Source organism: Pteropus medius, unplaced genomic scaffold (genome assembly GCF_902729225.1).
Source record: "Pteropus medius unplaced genomic scaffold, Ma_sr-lr_union100, whole genome shotgun sequence".
NCBI classification, from domain to species: Eukaryota; Metazoa; Chordata; class Mammalia; order Chiroptera; family Pteropodidae; genus Pteropus; species Pteropus medius.
In genome coordinates this window covers 22558877-22586322 of record NW_024346667.1, presented here as the reverse complement: position 1 = coordinate 22586322, position 27446 = coordinate 22558877, and the positions used below count along the sequence as shown (strand labels likewise).

At 36.2% G+C, this 27446-nt stretch overlaps 1 protein-coding gene across 1 annotated transcript in view; it reads right to left on the bottom strand.

Annotated features, from left to right (window-relative positions):
* The window catches only part of RXFP1 (relaxin family peptide receptor 1), an 86248-nt gene extending 60102 nt beyond the window's left edge, over window positions 1–26146 (bottom strand). Inside the window, exons 1-2 of the mRNA XM_039876249.1 lie at window positions 26114–26146; window positions 25708–25774 (exon numbers count right to left, since the gene is read on the bottom strand). Of these exons, the coding sequence (XP_039732183.1) occupies window positions 25708–25756 (49 nt within the window). The 5' untranslated portion in view covers window positions 25757–25774; window positions 26114–26146. The remainder of the gene's footprint in view (window positions 1–25707; window positions 25775–26113) is intronic.
* Window positions 26147–27446: the final 1300 nt, after the last annotated feature.

The following is a 27446-nucleotide window of genomic DNA, read 5'->3' as shown; positions in this document are numbered from 1 at the left end:
ATTGGACAATTACTCACATCACCAAAAATACAGAGGTAGTTTGCTAAAATACCTTGTTAGAAAAAACAAACAACCAAAACCTAAACCAATTCCCTTCCAAAAGATACCAAGACAAACTTTCCCTACATTTGGCCCATTTATTTTTAAAGATAATATCTATCTTAAGTGATGACTATCAATAACTATTTCAGATATCTAAAAAAACAAATAAAATATTAGTTGTAATAGAGGATTGTTAATTCATATGGTATAATTATGGAACTATATATTTATATATACGGTTCAACAATTTGAAAAGTGAGGTAGATGCACATCTGCTGATATAAGATATTCAAGATATATCATTAAGAAAGTATGTTGAACAACAGTCTATATTTTTATCTTATTTATATAAAATAAAGGATATATAATACTTGTGTTTATAAAGTTATGTTAACAAGAAACTGTTAACCACGGTCATCTTTGGAAAAAGCAACCAATAATGTCAAAAGAAGAGATATTACTCTGTAGTTTATATCCTTAGGAAAATTTAGACTTTTTAAAAAAAGTGAGTACTGCTTTAATAATAAAAATAATCTGAAGCTATTTACAGATAATTCAAATGTGTGAAAATATGGTTTCTTAGGTATAGCCAAAAAAACCTCCTGATTTGTAATACTAGTTAGTTTTCTTTAGATGTTTTGAAACTAGATAGGACAAGGCCAGTGGTTCTCAATCAGGGGTGATTTTGCACCCCAGGAGACATTTGATAAAGTCTGGATGCATTTTTATTGTAAGGACTTGGGAGAAGCTAATAGCAAGAGTCCAGGGATGTTGCTAAACATCCCACAATGCACAGGACAGCTCCCCAAAACAAGGATTTATCTTTCATGAAATGTCAGTAATGCCCAGGCTGAGAAACCCAGAATTAAGGCAGTGGTGACAATGAATAGGAAAACTCTCCATGCTGACCAACGACCGACACACGCGTTACTTGTGGGACAGGCAATGAATTCCTTCAGTGGCTTCAATTAGATTTTCTAATTGATCAAGACATACTAGAAGTCGATAGACATTACCAGAGGAACTCGTGCAGCTGGTGCATCTCTTGAAAGGTGGTGATTGTTGTTGTTCTTGACAAGTAGTTTAGGGAAGAGGTTAAGTTTATGTCCACTAATGTCAGGGAAGATTTCATGTTAGTTCTAAGAAATAATTTCTTAACTACAAAGATTATGAAATAATAATTGGATTACTAAGACAATCTCTAGAAGTTTCAAAAAATTGGAAAGATGATTTAAGTATATTCTGCCAAAAGTAAAGAAATCAGCTATAGAATATTTTCAGGATGCTTGAACTAGTTCCATGAATCTATGAATAACATAGCAGATGTGTAAAAGAAGCTATCATTTAAAGGAACATTTTAGACTTTAAATTTGAGGTTTTGAGATATGTATACTCTGTATAAAAAAAAGCCTTGAAAAAAAATTCAATTGTCTATATATCTCAATAAAGCTGGAAAAAAGCAAAAAAAAAAAAAAATCAATTGTCCTAACAAAATCCAGACACTCAATATCTTTTCATGATATTATCTCAGTCCAGTTTCTCTTTTTAAATCTATTATATTCTTTTTCATAACTTAATTATTAGCTCCAGATAAAATTGGATACTTTCTGTGCCCAGAATTATGCCTTTCTCATTGACTATCCTCATTCTGTCTTACTTAAGGCCTCACACAGAACTGACCCAAAGACAGAACTGTTTGCTGTTCCCAAGTGTGCCATGCATTTTGCTGCCTTCTACCAATAAAATGGCAGTGGGGTGGGCAATGTGGTTTTCTTATTTACCTGCCATACCCTATGCTTTCTTCAGGATTCAGATATCACCTCCTCCTGAAAGCTTCTATTCCCCATGAAACTAGATTATATACCTCTTTTCTGTTTTCTTAGTGCCCTATGCTAATCCCAATTTATCCCCTTATTGCACTGTATTGTAATTGCTGTCCATATATGTTTCTTTGGTAGGCTCTCTGAGGACAGAGACCATGTCTCAAAATCACCCGTGCAAAATTCCCTGTGCTTAGCATGGTAGTTGGTTTGTTTGTTTGTTTACTTATTATTTTTCAATTACAGTTCACATTCAATATCATTTTATATTAGTTCCATAGCGTGGTAGTTTAAGATGCCAATAAATATCTATGAATAATGAATGAGAATAAAAAATATGTGCTGAATTGAATAGAAATGGACTGATTTTTCATTAGTGTTCTCTATTCATTGTTACCAGCTTAACTTAGGTCCATGCCACAGTCCACAATTATTCTCCCTATATTTTTAGCCCAGGAGAACATAAGGACATGCCTGGTGCAAATAACTTCCCATAAAAACCAAGCCAAAAAGAAAAAAAAAAAAGTAGAAAAGCTAAGCAGAATGTGTTAAAAATTTAATAAGTTCATATCTCTGATATCTTTCTATTAAATTTGATCTGATTTAAAAAAAATCTTGGCTCATACATGGGCATCTGATAAGCTGGTGGAATAACATTTGAAGATAATGACTGAGGTTTTCTTTCCCCTTAAATTTTTTTGGTTCAAGGACCCTTCACTCATTTATTCAGTAATATTCATTGCTTCATAGGGAGGGCAATCATAGCTGAAAACCAGGAAACATATTACTACCTGAATTAATTTATAAACTTTTAGCTGAAGCAATATTGAAAGCCCAGATTTCCAATACAAGGGCCAAGCTTTTGGGGAGATAATGTTTCTTTTTCTTTAAGCTCAAAAGGTTGACTTGTCTGAAGGTCTTAGAACACTGTCTATAGATAAACAGAATGAAAAGAATGTGTATGGGATGGTTAATTTTATATGTCAACTTAGCTAGGCTATAGTACTTCCCAGGTGTTACTGAGAAAGCATTTTTAAATGTTGTTAGCATCTACAATCAGTTCACTTTAAGTAAAAGAGATTACCTTCAATAATGGGGGTGGGCTTGAGGGTTTCCTGAGGAAAAATAAATTCTTCCTTGGACCGTAGTGTCAGCTCCTTCCCAAGAATTTCTAGCCTTATGAATTTTAAATGTGCCCAGCCATACCTCACAATCAAGTAAGCCAATTCCTTGAAATAAATCACTCTATATCTATATTTACATCTATCTATCTATTCACCTATATGCATATACACATACATATGTACATATGTATAGATATGTACATAAATAGTACAAATGTAAAAATCACTTCTTATGTGTGTGATTTATTTCATATGTATATTTCATATCTATATATCTATCTATCTCCTACTGGTTCTGTTTCTCTGGTAGAACCTTGACTGATTGAGCATATGATAAGGTAGTTTTCCTGCCCCCAAAGATAGAAGAAGCCACCAGAAGGCAGGAAGAAATGGATTAGAGGAAATTTCCATTCCCCTGGGGTGAGACCAAACGGATAACCTGGAGGAAGGATGAAAAAGTAGTGGGAAACTATGCTGGGTGAGGAAAAAGGGATTGCAAACCTCAGTGGACATTCTCTGCCCCCAGCACACGGTACAGCCACAGCAGAACAGAAAAGAAGATGTTGTGTGTATAGGACCAGAGACAGAGAGCCCCTTTCTAAACTCTCTTATTTTATAAAGTCTTGGAGCGGAATGGCAGAATGTCCAGAAGTTTAACAGGCTCCCAAGAGGGGATAGAAATCGTCCAGAAGGGGCTAGCCAACCAGAAGTCTCATGAATGGCAGGAGGAAGATTCATACTGACCTACATGATGTAGGCAACAGGAGACTGTTGAGGAGCAATGGATTTGACAGGGACAAGGAGAGGGAACCAGGAACTAATGATGGGTGGTGTGGTTTTCTGTGTGGAGGACCCAGCAGTGGACACAAAGGACCAAAAGCAGGTGCCCTTCCTACCAAAGCCTAGATGACATAAAAAATATGGCCCAACTTAGAACACTTCTGGAGAGAAGAGGAGACACAGGATGTAGAGGCTTGACCCAAAACATAATGAAGGATAAAAAGTAGAAAGAAAACAGACATGATTGGATTACCTAGAAGGAGATTAAGTTTTCTGCTATTTGAGAAAGTGGGCATTCAAGTTTGTTTTAATTATAGAGAAATAAAGGAAGTTCCATGGTTTTACTCCTAAGTTCCTGAAAGGAGTTTTACTATTTCTGTTTTACTTGTGTCTAAATTGTATATTTTTCAATATGAATAGTTTCAGCCACATTTTAAAAATGGCATATTCTATTGTGGGTGCTTATTAAAAAAAAAAACAGAATTAAAATCAAGCATTGTGGATCTCAAAATAAATTTTAAATGAGTTGCTTCCATTACAGATTACTGAGATGAATTCCCACCTTATCTGCTCAAAGGCCACTAAGCTGCTGCCAGGTAAATCCTTTCTGGAGGGGGGTCACACTTCCGGGGTCACATTTCCAGCAAAGTGAGCACGATTAGCTCATCTGGCCTCGCCAGGAAGAGCTGCTTGGTTTATTCTGCACGCTCACTGATGGCCTATACCTGGGTATCATTCAGTAAATCCTTATGAGTGAATAACTAGATCTCAAAACAGTAGTTGAGATTTATGAATCTGCCTTTTTTTTTCTTTGATTTGCAGCATTTAAAACTTGCCCTTTTTGACTTACTTTTGTGGCAAAGCTACAGCTTCAGTTACATCTGTTTCTCCCAGACCTGAACTTGTATCGCTAATCTTGACAAGAAAAAAGCACATGATTCATTTCAAAACTATGAGCCAAATTTAAGAGGGACCTTAATGCTTAACAGCAATTGGTACCTCTTTCATATAGTCTCTCAGTCTCCTAGATGATTATTTTATTCCTTCTCTCCTCAAATTTCCAGCACCTTTTTTCTCGCCTTCTTATTTCAGTGATAAAACCAAGACCATCAGAGGAACTTTGCAAATCCCCCAACACATCGCCCCATGGACCACCCTCATGTGCTCTGCCGCCCGCCCTTGCTGCAGATGAGCTGGCTGCCTTTGCTCTTGTCTAGTCAGTCTGTCAGATCAGCTCCAGGTTCCATCCCCTTTCCTACTCAGGACACACTCCAATGGTTCTCCCTCCTCTCAGCATCATCAATTTTCCTGGATCAGTCCCAACAACTGAAAACATGCTGTTATGTCTCCTTTCCAAAAAAAAAAAAAAGACAAAAGAAAAAAAACATCATTTCCATACCAGTTACATCCCTATTTCTTGTCTCCCCCTTTTAGCAAAACTTGTCAGAAGATTCTATACTGGTGTCTCCGATTGGATTTTTGGGTTTAGCTTTACTTGTAAAGTTTTGGAAATCTATTAAATACAATATTAACATTCCCTTGTGAATTTGGATTATCACGTTGATGCCTTCTGGGCCTTTTGAGGGGACTTGTGTCCTATAAATTTGACCACAGACTCCTGTGCTTTTGGAGTTCTGTCAACTTTTTACAGTTTTTCTCCACAATTCTTCACTGTCACTTCAAATATCATTAATTTGCCTTTGTAATCTCAGTACTCTAATTACCATTTCTAATTTATTTTTTGAATCTGCTGTAGCGAAAAATGCAGATACTCAGACATGGTAGACGTCTGTGTAAAGAGTGAGCTATGAATAAGGACCTGAAAAAGAACATGATTTTTTTTTCTTCTTCTTTTTTTTAATGTCTGGGTTTTCAAGAATGAAAGTTTTGATGCTCTAAGATAAGTGATCTTCAGTTAGCTGCTATGTTATCATAAATATTGCTTGGGGCTTAGTATTTTGCCATAGTAAGCATTCAGTAAATATTTATTTAATAAATGCACATATTCCCCAACACGTAGTCAAAATTTCTAAATTTTCTACTTATACATTTCTAGCATATATTTCAAATTATGACAAAACTCCTGACTCTCAAACCATCACATTTTATGCATGCTCACTGATGTCACAGCTGTCAGTTTTATTGATTATGCTAGTAGCACGGCCAAGAAATAAAGATCCTAAATTAAGGGCAGTTGCATTTCTTGTTAATAATTCTTCCATTCAGCATCTTATTTCCATTCCTTCTGTCTCAACTGTGATTCCAATCTGTATCATCTCATGTCTGGGTAATAAGTTTTTAATGGCTTTCTTTTGTTTATACTTTAGACTTACAAAGTATCCCTAACTAGCCACATCTAGTTTTTTAAACCTAAGAGTTTATTACATTAACCTTTCACCCTGATTGGTTGTTTTTTCTTTCATGTTTTTGAGCATTTACTGTAGTTTAGGCAGTGGACTAAGCACTTTGCATGTCTTATTTCATTTCATCCTCATAACAACTCCATTAAATGATCATTGATATTATCGTGATTTTACAGGTAGAAGGCATAAAGGAGTAAATTGCTTGGGGATTGCAGAACTAGCAAGTGGCAGAACTGAGATGTAGACTCAGGTCTGTCTGATTTCAGAATATGTATTTTTAACTACTCTGTTTCTACTAGTCCCCCTGTATTGACTTGCTTATGAGTCCCTGAAAAATCAGTTGTACTTCTGCCTCCCCTTCCTGGGCTTATGACAGTATCTGTGCGTATCTTCTTTTTCATCCTAAGTCTTATGTTTCATAAGGAAGCTCAATTATACCTCTGGACTGATTTCCTCTCTGATCATTTCTATTCTGGGTAATCTGTCCCACTTTTGATATCTTTCAGTGCAAGGGTGAGATGCTGCTTCATCAGGATATTTTATGTTTGTGTTGCCCTGAGTATTCAAAGGTTTTTCCCCACAAGGTCAAAGACACATATGATGCATCTACATAGACATTTTCTATTGTTTCTTTAAAGCTGTATTAGAGTCAGCAGTTTTATAAATCCGTGGTTCATATGTAGCAATGGTTTCCAATGAAGATGATAGTTTGTTACCCTAGCTTCTCCTCTCTTCATATTTAGAGAGTAAATTAAAAAAATTAAAAGGAGGAAATATAATTCTCTCATTATTTTTTCTCTTTAGAGAAGTTTCCAGAAATGAACACCTGAATTGATGAAGCCTCATAAAGAACTTTAAATTTAAATGCCCAAAGTATGGGCAAGAGGGACCAAACAGAGCAGAGGAGAAAAACATGTACTATGTTTTTTGAATGGCAGATACTATATTACTGATTCAGTAGAGTTATGTTTTATTCTTGGGTGTGCCTCTAAATTGATGGGCAAATTTGGGCAAGTCACTCCATCTTGCTGGATTTCAGGTTTCCTCACATGTCAAAGGAGAAAAGAGAATCAGCTGTTGTTATTTGAGTCTAGGCAGAAGATGAAGTGTTAATATAACAATTTGAAAGTTCATTTTTCAACAGGAAGTACTAGGGAGAGAAGATAAATGAAGTAAAACAGAGAAAAAATATAGAACAGAATTGGGAAGTACATTTAAATAGTGATTGGGAAGAGTCAGAGAAACTCTTGGTTGCCTACCCATTATCTATTTTCCCCTTTCCTCTCATATGGGAATTCCCAGTTTGTTTGTGGTGACAATGTGTTCGGTGCTGGAAGATGAGATGACCAGCATCAACATTAACGGTATTCCTGTGTCTCACTGTCCCTGCTGCCTTGGCAGTTAGGCATGGCTATGTGACCAAATTCTGACCAATGAGATCTAAGAAGTAGAAGTCTTCTTGGGGGGAATTTCTGGAAAAACTATTGCTTTCCTGATAAAAAAGGAAAGATAAAACTTTGTGCTATTCTTCCCTTTTTCAAATATAGACTTAATGTCTGGTGCTACGGTAAGGTCATCTTTCTATGCCTTCGGAGAAAAGTGTTTAACGTAATAACCAAAGAACAAGGGATGGAGGAGCAGAAAGACAGAAAGAGCCTAGGATTCTCATGACATGGTTAACATGCTGATCCAGTGCCAGCAAGCCCTTACTTTGGACTATGTTTATGCGAGAAAAATAAATTCTTATTTATTTAAGCCATCATTGCTTGGTCTTTCTCTTTGTTGCATCTAGAATGTATTCCTGATGCAGAGAAGATCATTGAAAATAGCAATACAATTCTATTCTGGAGGTGAGCATGAGAACTATGAGTGGATCTAGGTAAAGGGACCCAGAAAATTGCTAGCAGGTGATAGCAAGCTGTGGGTTTAGGTTTAAGGCTTCAGAAATGACTGAAAGTGAGGATAGAATATGTGATGTCTTTGAAGATTGGCAGAGGACAATTAAAAGAACAAGTGAGGTGTGAAAATAGGAAGTCCTGTGAATCATATAAAGAAAAATTTATGCAAATGTGAAGACAACGTATTAACAGGAGATCAGTCCCAAATATGTCATGTAGCGGGCAGATTTCTATGACAACTCTTGCAACCGTCTTGTGTTTGCAAAAGGTATACTTTTAGGTATACATAAGAGAGAAGTCTTGAATCAGACAAACCCAAATTGAGAAATATTCTACAGAACAACTAGCCCACACTCTTCAAAACTCATGTCATTGTCTTCAGATTAAAAGAGACTACTAACTGTGGTTGCTGGATGCAAGGTCTGATCCTGGACTGGAGCCTGAATTAGAAAAAAATAATTTTTTTCTATAAAGGTCAAAATTAAGACAAATTGTTGAAATATGAATATGGACTTTACATTAGATAGTCTTATTTTATCAGTTAAATTTCCTGAATTTAGTAACTGTATGAGGGCTTAGAGACTGTAATTCTTAGGAGATACTGGCTGAAGTATTTAAGCTCAAAGGGTCATAATGTCTGTAACTTTCTGTTAAATCATTCAATAAGAAAAAAATTATGGCTACTTAACCTGTAGCCTGCAGGTTACAAACATACGTATGTATATTTGGTAAGAAATAGAAAGCAAATGTGGGAAAATGTTAACAATGGGTGAATCTAGGGGAAAAGTATATAGATGTTCATTGTAGTATTTTTGTAGGTTTGAAATCTTTCGAAGTAAAAATTTTTTTAAAATAAGTTTGGTAGATATTTTATTTAAAAAATATATTGTAGCTGAAGCAGTTTGTAAAGTTTTTAGGTTTTAAAATTTTTATTATTTGAAGAATATTTAACTCCTTCTTTGCCTGGTATTAGGGCATATACCCACATGCTTTTTGAATGAATATAAATTACCCAGACATTATATACAGCTATATGTGTATGTGTGTGTAATATCTGTGTGCTTTAAGCTTTCTGAGAATTATGGATGTGAGACACAAAGAATTTTAATGCCAGAAATATTATTTATAAGATACGTCATTCCGTATCATCTGTGTTCCTGACCAGGAATCTCTGATTCTCTCCCACCTCATTTTTAACACAAAGAACAATTTCAAAGGCATTTGCAGGCTACGAGAGTTAGACAAGGTTTTACTGGATGTGACATAGATGTTTCATGATGCATAGGGAGGAGGATCTTCTCTTTTGGGGGTGGACTCAATAAGCAGGATTCTGAACGTTATTAAGGAGCAGCTCAAGGCAGTGACTGCTGGCTGACTGCAGTCTGCAGGCTACAGGTTAAGTGGCTCCTGCTTCCTTTTTAGAATTCCCATGGTGCCTATTAATTTCTTACTAACATCTACCATGGGATTCATTTTAATGTTTTTTTCCTAAAACTACTAATTATTCAGCAAAATCAAAGCAGCTTATTTAATACTGAGTACTGTGTTTTCCTGCTTTTGCCTTCTCTTGGAATTATCACAACCTCGGACAACAGAGTCCTCAAGGCCTGCTCCACACACCTGTACTGCATGCCCATAGCATAAGAGAAGTGCACCTGCCATTGGGCAAAGAGGGTTATTCTCAGAAGCTCCAAGCTGTGTCATTGTGGACATTGGGCAGGTTTTAGAACTTCTCGGTTTCTTCTTCTAGAACACAGGGCTGAATAAATCTCTCTCCCAGGGTTTTGGTCTGATCAGAGGAAGCTAACGGATGTGAAAGAGTCCCTCGCATGTACTAAACATGAATTTCTCTTCTTTCTAAGTCTACTGGTCTTAATTCCCAGGTTATTTCTATTGTAACTAACAACTGTGCTAAAAATATATTTAATAGAATCTATGCCACCCAATCAATCATCAGTCCATGAAACTGTAAAGACCATGGGCTGAATACTGGCTGAGATGCCAAGAGTCACCTGTGGTTCGCTTTGATGCTAGGACCTATTCTGATACCAAGTAGATACTGCCTACACCTTCCTTTTCTCATAAATGTCTATCAAGAACTAGTTAATACTCTTCTTAATCTTTTGTCGAGCACCTCCATTCTCCAACCGCTCATGACTGAGTTCTAATGAACATAGCTATCTGTGGGTACTTCATTTGTGTCACTGACTGCCTAACTTCCTATTCTGTCCACACTGCCATCTCAAATTAAGAGTGAAGCCTGTGATGGGAATTGGTTGTTAATTCAAGTCACCAGTCTAAGCAGTGAGGAAGGATTCATTTTCTCTTTTTTGGTCATACTCTATTATTGAAGTTGTCACCTGGGCTGCCTATTGACCTGCCCATCTGTACTCAGATCATTAGATCAATAAATAAACTGGATGCTCATCTGTGGCAGCACCATTTCTCTAGAACTGAATTATTGAGTAGATAAGCGATAGATTCCATGACATTTTTCTCTATATTTTTTTCTCCTTTAAAAGAAAATTTCTTTTGCTGCTCCCTGACCCTTACAATTCCGTTTGCATTCTTTCATCTTTTAGGGATAAAGGATTTTCTTTCTCTCTGTCCCTCACCTCCTTCCTGTGATCCTTTAGCAAGAACTGGAGACTTCATCTCCACAACTGTCTCACATGTGTCAACTCTCATCTCTGCTTCTTTCCCTACAGTGTCAGCCACTGTCATTTCTTAGCCGCAACTGTCTCTCACTTGGACTTCCTGCTTTTTCTTGTCCTTTTCAACCTGTTCTCCATACAGCATCCAGAGGGATCTTTCAAAAATAAGTTAGACCACAACAATGTCCTCTTTCATTGTCCTGAACTGTTATCCTGCTGTTCTTAGAATAAAATCCAAACTTTTACCCTCACTTTTCGAGTGAATGAGCCACTTTTTCCTATTCGTTGACTTGGTTTCTTTCTACTTTTCCTGTCTTGCTTAATTTCAGCCACACTGACTTGTCTTCTCAATAGGCTAAGGGTGGTCTTACTTCACGGCCTTTGAGTTAGCTGTTTAGTGTACCTGTGTGCCTGGATTGTTCTTCCTCTGGGGTCATGGCTGGCTGTTGTTCATTATATAGTCTCAGCGTAAATGTCTCTCCCTTAGAGAGACTGTTTGAGATCACTTTATCTAATGTCCTTCCACATTCCTTGCTAGTTATTATCCTATTACACTGTTCTTTCTCTTCTTCTTTTCCACATTTATTACATTTTATTAGTTTACATTTTTGTTATTTGCCTATTTTCCCCAGAATATAAATTCTCATAGGTTAAGGATCTTATTTTGTCCAACATTGATGCTTGTATCGGTGCTACACATATTGGAGGAATTCAAAACAAAATTAGTTGAAGGAGAATGAACAATTGTCTCTGTATTTGAAAAATGTAGAATAGTATTTTAAAAAGGTGGTGCCGTGAAAATCTACATGCGGCCTTTCTCTCCAGACTCCAGCTTTAGCCAGTTAGGACCCAATTTCTATAAATACCTCCCAAAGGCATCCAGGGCCTGATCCTGGTTCAGTCGGCCACCAAGTATTTGTTTCCTCAAGGGACATGAGCCATTTACCAGCCTCATAGCAACTCAGGGACCAGGGATTTGTCTATAGAACAGCTAGACTAAGAAACCTTAGTTGTTTTTTGTAGGGTGAGGAGAGGAAAGGATAAAAGGTAAAAGAAAATTAGAGAAGAAAGAGATAAAGAGACAAATATTTCAAAACAAGACTAGCTTTTCAGTAAAGCTGCTGTGGAATAATACTGTTTTTACCACAGCTATAGTTAGTCATCAAATTATGGTAAAAATCCTAAAGAGAGGTTGGATTTTAGTTTTGGAACCTAGAATATACATCTGTATTAATCAAATGAACAAAACTCCATTTTCCTAGATTAGCTTGGTTTCTACAAATTGACAAATTGGCTTGGGATTTACTTTTTCTGGGAAATGATAAACAAAACTTTGCACATTTCATATGTATGGAATTCTTTCAGCCTATCAGCCTATTTAGCACATCAATATTGCAACTCTGGAATGTATATGCTTTTCTGATTGCATTTTTTAAAGAGTTAATACAGCTTCCAAATGTGCATTTAATTTGCTACAGAAAGTAAGTTACCCAGTGGAAAGCTATGACTTAGTCCAGATGAAGGTGAACTAATTTTCTTTTCATAAATATATTGAAATTATTTTTTAGATTTCTGAGACTTAGAGTTATAACATTTCCAGTCATATTAGAGGCCATTAGCCATGTTATTTTTTTTTTACATAATGTATACAGTACTTGCAAAAAAAGACCATTTTCAGTCATGTATCCTTCTTAGTTCAATACTTGAGTTAATAATTACTGCAAGAATGATATAGTATATTCTTAAAGATGTTCTGAGCAAGCTATTTCTCTAGATAGCATGACTATGGTTCTGAAATTTTTAGAGAGATTAAAAATGTGCTGAGGGTTGACGGTATTGCTGATATATTTTCAGTGATGTGCCTTAAACTTTCAGCCCCATTTCATCTTACTCTTATTGCACCCTTTATAAAGGAAAATCCCAGAAATAAAGTAATGAAGGTACACCTGTGCTTAAAACTCATCATGGATAGTACTACTGATTAAAATATAAAAATGTATTAAAACAGAGGAAGTAAAATTATACTCCTATAAATATTAGGGGTTGGCCCCATGAATATAATATTTTAAATTATGTATGTACATGCTGTTATTCCACTGTTGGGAAGTTACAGTTGCAGTAAAATCGCTTAAATTTGTTGGCTGATACTTTCTTAGTTGCCGCCTTGTGTTTCAAAGTTACTTGTTGATTAAAGAGTATAGATGGTACTTCTAGATAATAAGTATCTTCTATTTGATTCAAATGACTGTGTGTATAAACATTTTGTCCACTTATTGTCCATCACGGTATGTACCTTTGTTAACAGTGTTTTCTGTTATGTTTTTATCAATTGCCTTATTTCCAAATTGGATCCAAAAGCCCTAAGCAGTTAAAGAAAACAGTGAATTAGTAAATAACACAAGAGAAATAAGGAGGCATGGTAAATATAGGCGTAGAGTAGATTAAATGACTGGCATGAGAAGTAGCGGTAATATTTGAATGTTTGTGAGTCCAATGCCAAATTATCGTATTCAGGGTAATAAACGAAAACTTTATATTGTATCCCACCTGTATTTTGTATATTTTATAGGTTCTGGTCAGAGAGAAAAAAAATCAGAACTGTATTAAGGTCTTAGGAAAATGTAAAAACCAGCAGCTGACTTCACTTGGTCATGGCCTCTACCTCTCTAGTGACTCAAGTTCAATGGCCACAACTTCTTTAGGTCCTGCTTTTAGTTTCTCACATTCTAGTCTATTTTTGGTAAGTTGCCAGAGTTACTTTCTAACGAATAAATCTCTTTATATCATTCATTGCAAAACCTCTATTCCAGTTACTTATTTACTGTAGTCCAAAGTACATTCTTGAGTGTGGCTTACAAAGACATCATGATCTAGTTCCAATGATCTTCTCTATATCTCCAGTCATTTGCTTCAGCCCTCCTCTTAATCACCTCAAACTTCTCATCATTTCTTTAACCTGCCAAGTCCTTTCCAGTGTCTAGCCTTGCTCACACTCTACCTATTCCTGCAATGCCTTCTCTTCTTTCCCTTAGTTTGCTCATCTGTAAATGGGAATAAGAATATATGTCCCATAAAATGAGAGATAGTATACAGAATTATGTATCATGACTTGGGTGTTTGTGTGGTGCATGGAAAGAACCCTGACTTGGGTGTCAGATAAACCTGAGTTCAAGTCCTAAATTAAGCACTTACAAATCTTTGCAAATTTCTAAATCTGAGACTTAGTCCCTCATCTGGAGAGGTGAGAATACATTATTCTTCAGGGTTCATGTGAGAATTTAATTAAACAATACTTACAGGTGTTTATCATTTAACCAGAACTTCAATAATGTAACTGACTCTAACTACAACTATAGCAATATAAAAAATTCATGTTAATAATCAGTATATGATAACTGTGGTCTAGTGCTAAGTATATAGAATAAAGCACATTATAATATAGATTTTTATATTTTCAGCAATTCCCTCAGAATAAATTCAAAAGTAGTATAATTTCCTGGGGACCATCTAGAGGAGAGTGTTTGTGGTAAGGCAGCCTCCAGGTAAGATGAGAGCGCATGCCAGACTATTTATCAAAAACCATTGTTTTTTTTTTACTTTCTATCAGAAAGGATCTATGGAAGAAAGGTAATAGACAAACACGATGATCTGGGATTTTTCACAACCTGAATAACACTTTTATATTTTGATGTTTTCATCTATAATATTGTAACTGGTGTTGGTTAGAACAATAGAAGAAAGCATATCGTAAAATGTAGGGCAAAGAGATTAAAAATAAAAATAATATAAAAATCAAGTATAAGTGAAATAAGAGGAATCACTTTGGGCAACAGAATGGAAGAATGGGAGGAAATAGTACTAAAAGAGTATAGGATTTTGAGTTGTGATATTTGAGTGAGAATCCAAACATGATAGGCACAGTTTCGTGAGACTTGAAAAATGCTACCAAATTAAGGCACCCTTTTGATAAAGTGAATAACCCTATCCACCATTATGTACATTTTGAAAATTCTGATTTTCCTTTAGCTTTTGAAAGTGAATATTACCAGGTATATTCACTTGTGTGCACTTAACATTATTGGGAAATACTGCTAAATATTTGATTTAAACATTTTGTAACTGTGGCTTCATATTTATAATTCCTGTTTGCCAAATGCTCTGAAGGGGAGCAGTGTACATTACTCAAAAATATGCCACTTAGGCACACGGACTGTTTTGAGCTGAAATCAATTAAAACTCAGCAGATTCAGGAGAAGTCTCTCCCTTAACTGCCTAAGACAATTTATAGGTGTTTTGTCCCAGAAAAAGAGCTACTTTCAGAGATAACTTTTTATATCAGAAACATTGATCTGCATGGCATGGCAAACATTTGTTCACCAAACATTTGCTCTTCTCATCTTCCTGTGAATTGTCTTCCTCCCCTTTGAAGCCCCCGAATCCTGCTCCCTTCTCTCTAGCTGAAGATGGTGTATGAGCGTCAATTACCCGAAGTCTGGGGGTGGGGATGGTGGGAGGGGGGTCTCATATCTTTGGGGCTCTCGTACATACAAAATTTTTTTTCCTGTGAATCTGTCTTATGTCAATTTAACTTTGGACCAGCCAAAGAACCTAGAGGAAAGAAGGGAAAAGTTTTCTGCCCCTAGAGTTTCATGCTTTTATGATATATCCAAATATGCTTCCTTCCTGGTTATTCCTTTTTTATCCTTCCACTACCCAAACTAGGTAGTTAGATTGTACTTCACTGTCCAGAAAAGGTAGAGCACAAAAGAACCTTTCTAGAATAGTCAAATTCTTGCCTGGGTTCCAAAGCTCAAAAGTCATGGCTTCTGAATGCAAAAACAGATGCTTGAGAGAGAATGTTTTTCTTTTTATTTATTTTTTTTTAATTTTATCATCTTAGCTTTGAATACCAAGACCATATACTGTAGGACACAGAACACTGAGTCAGCCTTTCACAACTTGTAGAAAAGCTTAAGTATATGTGATGACCTCAAGGCAATTTTCATGAAAATGATGAGAGCTAAATGTGAGAACAAAACATCTTGTCCTTTTGGAATCTAAAATTCCTTAGGGTAGGGATGGGGAAGAAATCACCAAGAAAGTTTGGGGGAGTTGCCCAAGCAGAAGTGATTCTTATTTCAAATCCTAATATGCAGCCCAAGGAAAGGGCAAGTCTATAGCAGAAGTCATATGCCCTGTTTGATGACAGAGGCCCTGGTAACTATGATACAAGGGCAAGCTAGAGATGGGATCTGAGTCAGCCCTAAATCTCCCCTGGCTCCTGACAGGTGAGGAAGGACCTGTGAGGGTTTCTTATGCTTTCCAAAGAAGGCTGGCTATGAGTCGTCAATATAAAGTGTTTTTTTTGTTGTTGTTGTTTGGATGAGAAGCATCCAGATTATCTAACCCTGGTAGCTGGAAAATGTGGAAATGTTTACATGCTTTGATAGTGCTGATGCTAACACCTGGAGGAAGGAGTTAAATCTCACAAGAAGTTGACAAAATTGCTATAAATCATCTCTCTAGTTATCCCTCCACTTTGACATTTCAGAAGCTGCCCCTGAATCTAGATGCTATTGGGCAGAAGGGGGAAAGGGTGAAGTGGGTAAGAATTTTTAAATGATTAAGACTGAATTAAAAAAAAAAAAGTGCCTGGTTTTTAAATGAAGCTACTTTGAATTAGCAACTCTAAATGTCTATCATTTTATGTAGGAGTCATGAGTTTTGACTTCAGTCATAGAAACATAAAATTTCATTTCTGTATATCTGAGATTTGTTGTCTAAAAACGTGAAATTCTTTTTTTTTTTTTACCAAATACTATATCTAATTTTGATACACTTAATATAATGATGAGATAAAACAATTAAAGTATGTGTGTGTATGTGTATGTAATAGTTTATAACCTTTTCCTCAACCTCACGTTTCACGACAGAGAATGCTGGCATTGTCTTTTTAACCTTCTTCTCCGAACTCCTCCCCCATCCCGTGCTTTCTGAAGGAAAAAAAAAGGAGAAAAACTGAGAGGTGAGTTCTCCTGAAACAATTAGTAAGAATAGAAAACAAGCTTTGTGCCCAAGAAGACTGCAGAGAGGGGCATGTTTAGTAAGGAATGCATCGGGAGTGATGAGGAGGTGAGAAGATAGGCCGTCCATACTGTCAAGAATCAGAGAGAAAACTCGTGGGCTAAAAGAATCAAAGGCTCCTGGGACTCGAAGACTGATAGAGAAGATGGGAGGGTGTGGAACTTTATATATTTCTTAAAATTTAATTTATTTTTGTAGTGACATTGGTTAACGAAATCCGATAAGCTGTACACTTTAACAGTAAGGCATATTTGTATTTACACTGTGTGTTCACCTCCTACAGTTAGAGTTCTTTCTGTCACCACATATTTGACCCCTTTTAAGGGCGTGGAACTTTAACAGGACTCGTGTAGATCATTTAAAATGGATTACAGTTTAAATCTTTTCATAGGCATGAATCAAGGTGAGTACCCTTGTTCTAGATGAGTTTCTTTACATGTGAACTCATTCTAGGACTGGATTACAGACAATGGCTTTATAAAGGGTAACATTACCAACACACATAGGCCTTAGCTTATTCCTTACCCTGCCTCTATGTTGTGAGCTGCTGGGTGATTTCACTGAATTTTTCTTTTATCTCTGAAGGCTTGCTCTCTGTCCCCAAACACTATTTATTTTTATTAAACACCATTTAGCCCCATTCTTTCTTTGATTCTTTCATAATACACTGCCTTGTTCAGTTCCATTCTTTTTGATCAGTCCCACATTGATTCTTCCTTCTTCATTTATTTATTCAGGCATTCATTATAACTATACCATAGGCAAATGTTGAGAGAATATCATAGTGATAAAATGTTTTGCCTTACGAATGTTTACATTGTAATTTAATAATTATAGTCTTTGCCTATTCATATCTATTTATCTTAGATTGTGAACGCCTAGAGGGAAGGGAATAAATCTCTTTAATTTTTTTGTGCAGCAAGTCCTAGGTAATAACTATAATGGACTATGAGGATAATGTTGAACCTGCTATATATATTAGCATAGAAACTTTGAAAAAAGATGTCTAAGAATCAGCAGCACTACAAAAAGATTTGTACGGATTTTTTTCCCATTAAAATGGATTTGATGGAGAAATGATTTGCCATATTATGTCAGGTCAACACTGGGCATAAATGCTCAGTTGCTGAAAAAAGTTACTGAATTTTAACAAACAAAAACAATCCTTTACAGGGAGCATAAATTGTGCTGTGAGCTCAAAAGATCGGGGTTAAAGACTGCAATCAGAAGAGCAGAAATAAAAATCTAAATTTAACTTAGCCAAATGAGCCACCTCTCTTGGTTTTAACACAAAGAGGGAGGTTAAATGGAGGTTAGGAGAACCCAGCAGAAAGCTGGGCTGGTGATGTCTTCTTGTCTAAGTTTGAAATGTGTAAGAAAGTGGAAACATTTATAAATGTTGAAGCAGTTTCGCAGTTTCCAACAAATCAGACACAACAGGTAAAGTCAAAATGGCAAATTTTCTGAACTACTGAAAATGAGTCAAACATTTCTAGCCTGCTCTGGGTATATATATGTGTGGGAACATATTAAAATATCAAAAGGCTGGAATGAGCCATGGAAGATGAGAGAAGAGGATGAAAAAGGAAGATAAAGATCAGAGCTTTTGTGAGGGAACATAATGGCAGCCTGAATAGTGTTTTATCTTAGAAGTCAGTGCCTGAAGCATCTGAGAACTTAAACAGTTATTTTTATTAATTTATACTTGCAGTATGCAGCCTGGATAAAAGCTTCCAAAAAAAAAAAAAAAGCTTTATGGGGCAGCTTATTTAATTTCTCTCAGTAGATCCAGGTACATACATTTATAAATTTTCTTCAAAATTTATCGATTCATGTTCATTTGCATGTTTTAATCTATAGCATTTTAATTTCAAATCTGTAAAGTAAGATTTGCATGTTTAGAAGGCCAGAACTACAGAAAACTGCAGGGTCATTACTTCCTCACATTGTGAGGATCTGATCTTGGGGCCATCTTACTAAATACTGCAAAAATTAGTCAAAATGTCCACAAACCCAGGAAACCACAAAATGGGCGCGTATGTGCAATCTGCATATAGTATACTTAATAGGCAATTATTTTCGAAAGTCCTAATTTGTGAGGAGGTAATATTAGAGAGAAGAGATGAGTAAAAATAAGAATTCTAGTTGCAAATTTTGGGCCAGAGAGAAAAGAGATTCTCTGTGTGTATTTTGTGAGGAGGTGGGGTGAGACTAAGAAATAGAGAATGGTTAAGATAAAAAAGGACAAATCAAGTGCTAGGGCAGAAAGAGGCACTGGTTGATGAGAACTAAAAATCAATGTCTGTAATGTAGGGAGGAGGCAAGAAAATTAAAATGTTAATCAATCTATACTCAAAGACTGCAATGTGCTGATCGGCCCTGCAGCCAGGCCAGGAGGACACCTGTAGAACAAAAGAAGATTTCTAGTGGGATTGCTAACAATCCATTCTCCACACTGTGAAGGGGAAACAGGAAAAAAAGTCTTTAAGTTGTGCCCTGCACAAAATAAAATCATTCATTCCCTAGAGCTAAAACCTCGGGGAACCTATGGATGTAAGGCTGGGACGAGCCAGCATGCCTTTTAGGCTGCATACTCTTCTCCTTAGCCTTCCTCACTGTATGTCCATATCAAAGAAAGTAGGAACTACAGAATGACATATAGACTGAATTCCCTGAACACTCAGGGTCCCTCTCACCCTCTACCTCTGAGAGGAGACCACACTCTGTCTGTGGAGTGTTACCCTTTTTCTAATAAACTTTTCTTTTGACTATAATTTTGGTGCGTGTGTTGAATTCTTTCTCTGCCAAAAGACCCTCTTCCCTCTGTGCAGGGTTTGGTCTCCCACGGCTTGGGGAAATTTGCCCTGTCCTGCATCGTCTGGGCCATTTGGAGCCCAAGAGAGGAAATTTTCCTGGGAAAAAGAAGTGATCTCTCTTGACACTAAACCGACTACATGTGGGAGAGATAAAAAGGAAGAGAAACTGAGCAACAGCAGGATCAAAACTTGAAGGAGGTGGGACAGTGGCCAGGGAGACTATAATTTTCACATACCCACTTCACTTCAATACCTGAAATCGAAATGCAAAGACAGTGTCATCTCACACGATAAACAGGAAATCGGACTGGCACAGTAGCGAACAGTTTACCACCAGTGTGGGATTTGTTTGCTGCCCAGTCATGAGCTGTTAATACCTCTGCAACAGTGAAGATGCATTGCATCACTTCTCTAAGTATCCTTCCCAAGCCCACGAAGTTGGAAAACGTGTTACTCCATCTCAGGAAGAGGAGTGTGCGCTAAGTGGGGAGAGCGGGCAAAGAGCAAGTTGACGGTGGACTCTACTTAATGTGGACAGTCTTAACAGTGCCTCCTCTCTCTGGCGCCAGCCTCAGCACAGGCAGAAAGACAGACGCAGTATTCTTTTTTTAGCGGGGTGCAGGGTTATGGGCAAGGTTAAGCAACTAGATATTTGGTGTCCAAGCTCTCTGGGCTGGGTATCTAGAGAAAAGAAAGCATCTGTCTTGAAACTAGAAGCAGAGGGTTTCTAAGAGTCTACGAATTACTCCTGAGAAGTTGGGAAAGTTTCTTCCACTTGAGCTTCACTAGATATCTATAAAGAAATGCTCAGCTCATTTTTCTACCTGCAGCACATAATGATCCCTTCACCTTAGGGAGATGGCCCTAAGGCCAGATTCATTATCTGCATGGTATGGGATGGAAAGAGCTGTGTTTTTAAACAGTTTAGTTGTCTGGGAAAGAGGATAGGAGCGTAGACTGGAGAGGGAGAAGGAATGTGGATAGTGAAAACATCCACTGGATCTTAATATACTTTGAGAATTTTAAAAGCCCTTTTCATTAAAGTTCCTCTGGGACTGACTGCAAGCATGGACTTGAGAAGGTATAATCAGAAACCTTCTCTCCTCTTTCTACTCTCTCCTTGGTTGCGAGGATGATTTAAAGTATCTATCTACCAGGCAGGTATGTGAAAAATGATTATACTACTTAGTGTGTTGGAAAAGTCTTAATCTTTGAGGCTAGGATTTTGGTGAATAATAAATTTATTTTCATAACCTCAGTTAGGTTTTTTCTATTTTCAGGTGATGTTTTTACCCTTCTGATGTTTCCTGCCCTTCTTATACTACCTATGAAATTTGGAGACCCACTTTTGAAAGTGAGTAAAGGATAATAGAGCTGAAAACAAAAGGGAGCACAGTTATACAATCTTAATTTTTTTCCAATGTAAATATGAAGGTATTGTACTCTTTAAGCTTTAAGTTTCCTTTGAACTCAAAAGAGTTTGATTTTATAAAGCTTAAATAAAAAAGTACTTGAAAGACATAAGAGGAAACTGTCTAAGCAGAGAGCATTCACTTGAAACTCAGAGTGCTGGAGGCAGAAAAAACTCTTTGTGTTATTTTCCTTTAAATGAATTAGGTAAGAGCCAAAGGAAAGATCACTAGGAGACATTAGCACAATTAGATATTTTTAAAAATGAAATAGCTCACATAATTGTATGGCCTCTCTGTTCAAGTGCATGCTCAGTTCTCTAACAACAACAACAAAATAGTTAAAATCTCAACTGTCTTTTAAAAAGGCTGAATCTTAAATCAAAGAATGTATAAAGATTATCCCCTGTCCTTTTTTGGAGCTAATCATCTGGGTGACATTTTGGTTCAGCTGAGCACCATGACTAAAGGTAGACCTGGAATTGAGTTTGGAGACAGGGCTAAGAAGAGAGCACTGTCGTTCTTCATGATAGAATGAGAACTGGAGTCCTGGGCAATATAAGAGGGTTAGTGGAAAAAGGACGAGGAGAGAGAGGTGGAGAGAGGAGGCAAGAGCTCCACGTGGAATAAAGAAAGAGCCCCAAAAGTCTGTCTCCCAAAGAATAATTCTTAGAAATGATTGGGGAGCACTGACTTTTTAAAAAAGACATCTTTTTATGAAAGATTTAAGAAATAAAGTGGCCCTAATTAATCCAAAGATGTTATAGCTTTAGAAAGCATTAGAACTGAATCACATTCTTCTAGCATAGACCTTTCAAGGACACAGACTTGAAGTGAAATCTTTGTTGCAGCGCTTAATAAGGGTGATGCCAGGTATGCTACTAAATATTTCTTATTTTCTTTTTCTTATTTTGTAAAATGAGACGATTTAGAGGGTTATCATAGGGACAAAATCAGATAAGATTTGTAAAACATTTAGCATAGTTAGTGGTCCACGGAAAATTCTCAAAAAACGGTAGATATAAAAAGAACCACACACATTATCCCAATCATAGGACTTGAAATCAAATGGTAAATTGCTTAAAGTTTTTCAGACCAAAAAAAAAAAAATTACCTAACTAGAATATCCAACTCCAGGCATTTCAGTTTAACAAGTTTGTCTTAATGTGTGAAATTATGCTTGCGAAACTGTTCTGTTCACAAATGTAATAATTTGTTTCCTTTACACAGATGATGATGATGCATTTGTACAGACTTGTTAATTTTCTTTCTATTTGAAACTTAAAAATGATTCCAAATTGTAGTAAGAATAACGCAAAATTGTTAGCAGTCTTCCAAAATATAAGGTGGAATATTAGATACTTCTATAGTCTGCATTTTGGAAAGTTTATTCTATCTTTGGGAGGGGGGATAAATATATTAGTGTTCTCTTTTTTTCATGTGCTAATGATCTGTTTTTCATGTTCTAATGGTCTGTTCTGGGAAAGCCTCTTCCCTTACCCTACTTCATAGAGAAGAGAATTGCTAGGAGAAAATGCCAGTGCTGGGACCCAAGGCAAAGACCAGATGGTCTTGTAGGTATCCATGTGGAATCTAAAAAATAGGCCCTTACCAGCTGGGTCAGTCCTTGGCAAATACTAAAGTGGATCAAGTTAGTGTCTGAGCCCTTTCTATTTCTCTTGTTCCCTTCCTATCTAAAGTATTCAGTACAATGATTGTTTTTGCTTAATGATTCTGTTTAAGTAATGGGGAAGCATTTAAGGACTTAAGATATAACTTTTCCTGAGGACTATTTTTTTATTTTAATTTTGCAATAATTACAGACTCCTAGGAAGTTGAAAAAACAGTATAGAGAGGTTCCATTTACTCTTCACCCAGCTTCTCCTAAAGGTAAAATCCTACACAACCATAATACGTTTTTGAAACTAAGAAATTAGCATTGGTACAATATAGACAGAGGAATTTTTTAAGAGCGAAAAATTCTTAAGGCTGAAAGGAAACCTTTTTTGAATCTAATGTCACACCTGTCTGTGTGTACATTGTTTGCTAATTCCAGAATAACTTTCTTTCTTTGCCACTCTACCCTGCCAGGGCAGGGCTCATGCCGTAATCACCATCCAGTCCTACTGCATATTAAAGTAACTGGCATTCAGTAAGTATTTTTTTGGTTGAAAGGGTGACTAATAATTGCTTAAGTCTATAAAGGACTTTACATTTTCAAAGTCCTTTTATACACATTAGCACTATTGAGAATATTCATGGTCTAGGGGAAAGAGCATAGACTTTGAAAACATTTGAATCTTGGCGTTTATTACCTTGAGACTTCTGACAAGGTGCCGAATGTCCTTGGGCCTTGCCTTTCTCTCCTGCTTAACTGTATCTACATAATAGAGTTGTTTGGAAGATTCAGGGAGGTAATTTATGTAAGAAAAAAACAAACATAGGGGATCCTGGAGGAGATAGGGTAAAAGAGATTTTATTGCCATTTTATAAACTAAGGCTCAGAGAAGGTAAGTCATTGTCAAAAGCCATAGAGCTAGTACGGGACAGGACTGCTAAGCATCTTAGGTCAGCTGTGTTCCATGACAGCTGTCCCCAGGCAACAGGGAAGTGGATTAAAAACAAACAAATAAATCCCCTCTGATTTTGGAAGCTAAGTAGGGTCTGGTCTGGTTAGTACTTGGATGGGAGACCACCTAGGAAGACCAGGGATTGTAAACTGACAAGGTCCTTGTAATCTGTGAGGTCAGCCAAGGTTTGCCTCGCCTAAAAAATTAAAATAAACAAACAAATAAATAATAAATAAAAACAAATAACAATAACAACAAGAACCATGGGGTAATTATTGAGATTTAAGACTTTGTTTTTATGTCACTGTTAACTTCTTTTGCTGGATGTCCAGAAAATCTTCTCTTAGGTGAAGCTGGGTGATGAGATAAACTAAAAGATGAGTCATGGGATTGGGTTGCTATTTCAGGAGTCCCTGTCAAATGCCCCATCCACTCCACCCACCCAGGTGACACCAAGACAGCCAGGCATCTTGCTTGCCAAACTCAGCTTCAGATATTTATGCCCTCATCCTGTGTGGCAGCCACAGAAGGAATAGAACTTGCAGTTCTCCAGTACTCACAATTGCATTTTCAAAAAATTTTAAATAAAAAAACTTAAATTTGAAAAGTTGGAAGGTTTTGACATTATCATCATCATTATTATTATTATCTATTTTATATTTTCTGCTCTTGAAAATAATTTTTGATTAATAAAAGAGAACATGGAAGCATGAACTTTTTTTACTCACCTGAAATGTCCGGTAGCACTTGAGCCAAAGCTTTTCAACCCGCCCTGAACATGCATAGATACCCTTGATTCCTCATACTAGAATGCCTATTTTGGAAGTATTCTTTGGCTTATTCAATTTATTCTTTTCACTAAATGGAAAAAGAGATGGCAGAATCTGTTACTGATTTATGAGGCTATTGGTGGCAAATCTCAAAACTTTGATAGTTTAAACACTTAGATTACAATTAGAAACAGTAAACTTCTGGTGAAGTTTTGCAAATTGATCCCCTCCCCACCCAGTTAAAAAATGGGAATGTCAGCAATCAAGATTAGAGATGGAAAAGCTAGGAACTAGAATGTTCCTTCAGGACTTTGAGTCATTTTTTTTTTTTTAATTTTGATGCTGTCTCCCACCTTTGACCATTAAAGTGAGGTATTCTAGAGGTCAGGAGGAGAGAATGAGAGAAAGGAAAAAAATATAACTTTGGTGTGGCACAGTACATCAGAATTGGGAGAGTTCAGATTGAAATTTACCCTGAGCCATTCCTCAATAGGATATCTTTGTGTAAACAAACTTTTGTAAACTTTTAAGAGCTAGAGAAATATAAACATGCTTGCAAAGTCTAAATTTGTTAAATCTTATTTATTCCTAGCATCACAAGGTATTAAAGGTACCCAGAAAGTTTTCCTTCTTGATTCGCTTTGACTTTCTAATTATTTATTACCCAAGAAACAAAAACATTTTATTTCTATGTACATAAAATAATTAAAATAGGGTTTCGTGCAGAACTACTCTTTCCCTTGATTAACAAAAATTCTGCAAAATAACCTATGGCACACAGAGAAAGCAAAAATTGTCATAGCAAAAGTAAAATGTCCATTTAGGTTCCTCATGAGTCTGTTTTTCATTGCTTTGTGTTTTTTCTTGTCTTTCTTTTAAGAGACATTGAAAAATCTTGCTAATTAAAAAAGAAGTTTTATGAACACATCTCTCTCTGAGGAGGCATAATTATGATATTAAATCACAAAGGACTAGGACAACAGAACGATACAACTACACAAGAACTGGAACACATGCAGACTTTCCATGACATTTCAGTGGGCATATTCCTTGAATTCAATCTCTTTAAGGGCTACTCCTGTTGAAATATTAGAAAACTACTTATAAAATAACTGTTAATATCAGTTAGACAAACTAGTTGTTATGAAGCATAGGTTTACATAACATGTTAGTCATGCTTAACTACTGACTCAGACAATAAAGTCCAGTTTTTAATATAAACCAGGAATTTATTAAGAAGAATTCTGAAGTGAGATTACAATTTTGTCAGAAAAAGCATTTTTATCTTAAAAGCATAAACTAAGTAAGAAACACTTATACCTGTGATAATTTCATAAAATACTTAGGTATACAAAATTAAATACTGAGCATACTTACAATATTTTCCAAAAATCAAGATGTAGAAGAGGACAGGACCAGATGTCATTTCCTTCTCTCTGAGTAACTGATTAAGAAAAGTGAACACAATTTAGTCTGGGTTTCTGAGTCTCATACAGCTCACAGTGGTTGTGTGCTATTTCTGTCTGCAATCTTAGCAGCTATAAAGCAGTCCTCCCTCCTTTCTTTTCCTCTCCCTCTTTCTATTTCCTCTTCTTTTCTTTCTTCCTCTCTTTCTCTCTCTTTCTCTCTTAGAAATTCTCTTTCCCATCCTCCTCTAAAGCTTTCTTTACACATACAAACGCACATACACACACACATACACACCACACACCTGTACACACACACACACACACACACACACACACACAGCTGAGCAGCAAGGAAAGTTTCAGAGAGAACATACAGGCTCTTCTCGTTGATGCTAAACATCTTGTTTCTATGTCCTGTGACGTCTACAAATGAGGGGGGGTGTGTGTGTGTGTGAACAGTGACAAATGTCTGAATTGATCAAAGTCACGCTACTGGAAAGAAATTGAGCTAGAGATATATTACAAACAAAAATATATTTTCCTCTATGACTTGGGACTAGAAAAATAACAGCACAAAAAACAGGGCAAAATGCCTTTATGGAAAAGGCAAGAATTAATGTGTAACTATAGCAATCTTTTATGATCTGAGCTTAGGCATTTGAATGATAGGATCTTGTTCAAAGAAAAATACAAAGGAATAAAAAATAAATCTAATTTTCTTGAGTTTATGAGTTTTACTACAGTGGAGACCATGACCTGTCATTGGTTGTAGAGTAAGGCCCTCCTGGGTTTGAATTGTAGAATGTTACTTTAGAGTTGTGTAGATGCTTATTCTTAGCTGAGCTTTGGCTTTCTGGAGGAAAATATCCATCCAGCCAGATAGCTGTGGTAATCAGCACAGTGCATACTGATTGTCTGGCATAGGTTCTGGTGCATCATAGGTGATTACTAAATGGCAACCATTCTTATGACAATGATTTTTATTATTTTTATCAGTGGGAAAAAGCATGCGAATGCAAAGCACATTTCCATAAATTGCATTTTCTTTTAACCAGGCAATATCATTCTTAGTTTGCAACTTGGTAATTTATTGCTAGAACAAATGGGTAGTCTCTTGACATGAGAAATTTGTTTGTGACGTTAATGCCTCCTAACCATTCTACATGTAGAATCTATTTAAATTACATGTTCTTGCATCATTGCTTTCAACATAAGAAGTCTATTTTTAAATGGTAGGTTAAAGGTAATATTAACACTGCTTTTCTTTCTTCCTGTAGAAGTAATTAATACCATGAAAAGAGAAATGATGTTTAGGAATCTTCCTAGGTTCTTATTCATTTATCAATTGTTTTATTTAATGAAGGCACCATTCTTTTGGTAAAAATGTTTATGGTTAATTGCATTTGAAGGCTCATTTAATGTTTAATAAGTGTTCACTAAGTGTTTATTATTTATAATAATATTTGAAAATTTTTAAGTGGTTAATGATTTTTTATTTATTTTAGAAACGGCATTTCTTAGAAGGATGCTGTGAGAAACATCAAGGGCAATAACTGAAGAGGGGGCCTCTAAGAAGCTTCTCAATAATCTCAAATCATCAGTGCAAAATTTCAAAATAATTTCTCATTTCACTAAGGCTATATTAGATTTTGCTAAAACAGATATTTATCTAAAGGAACAATTTTAGACATCTGTTTTTTTCAGGAT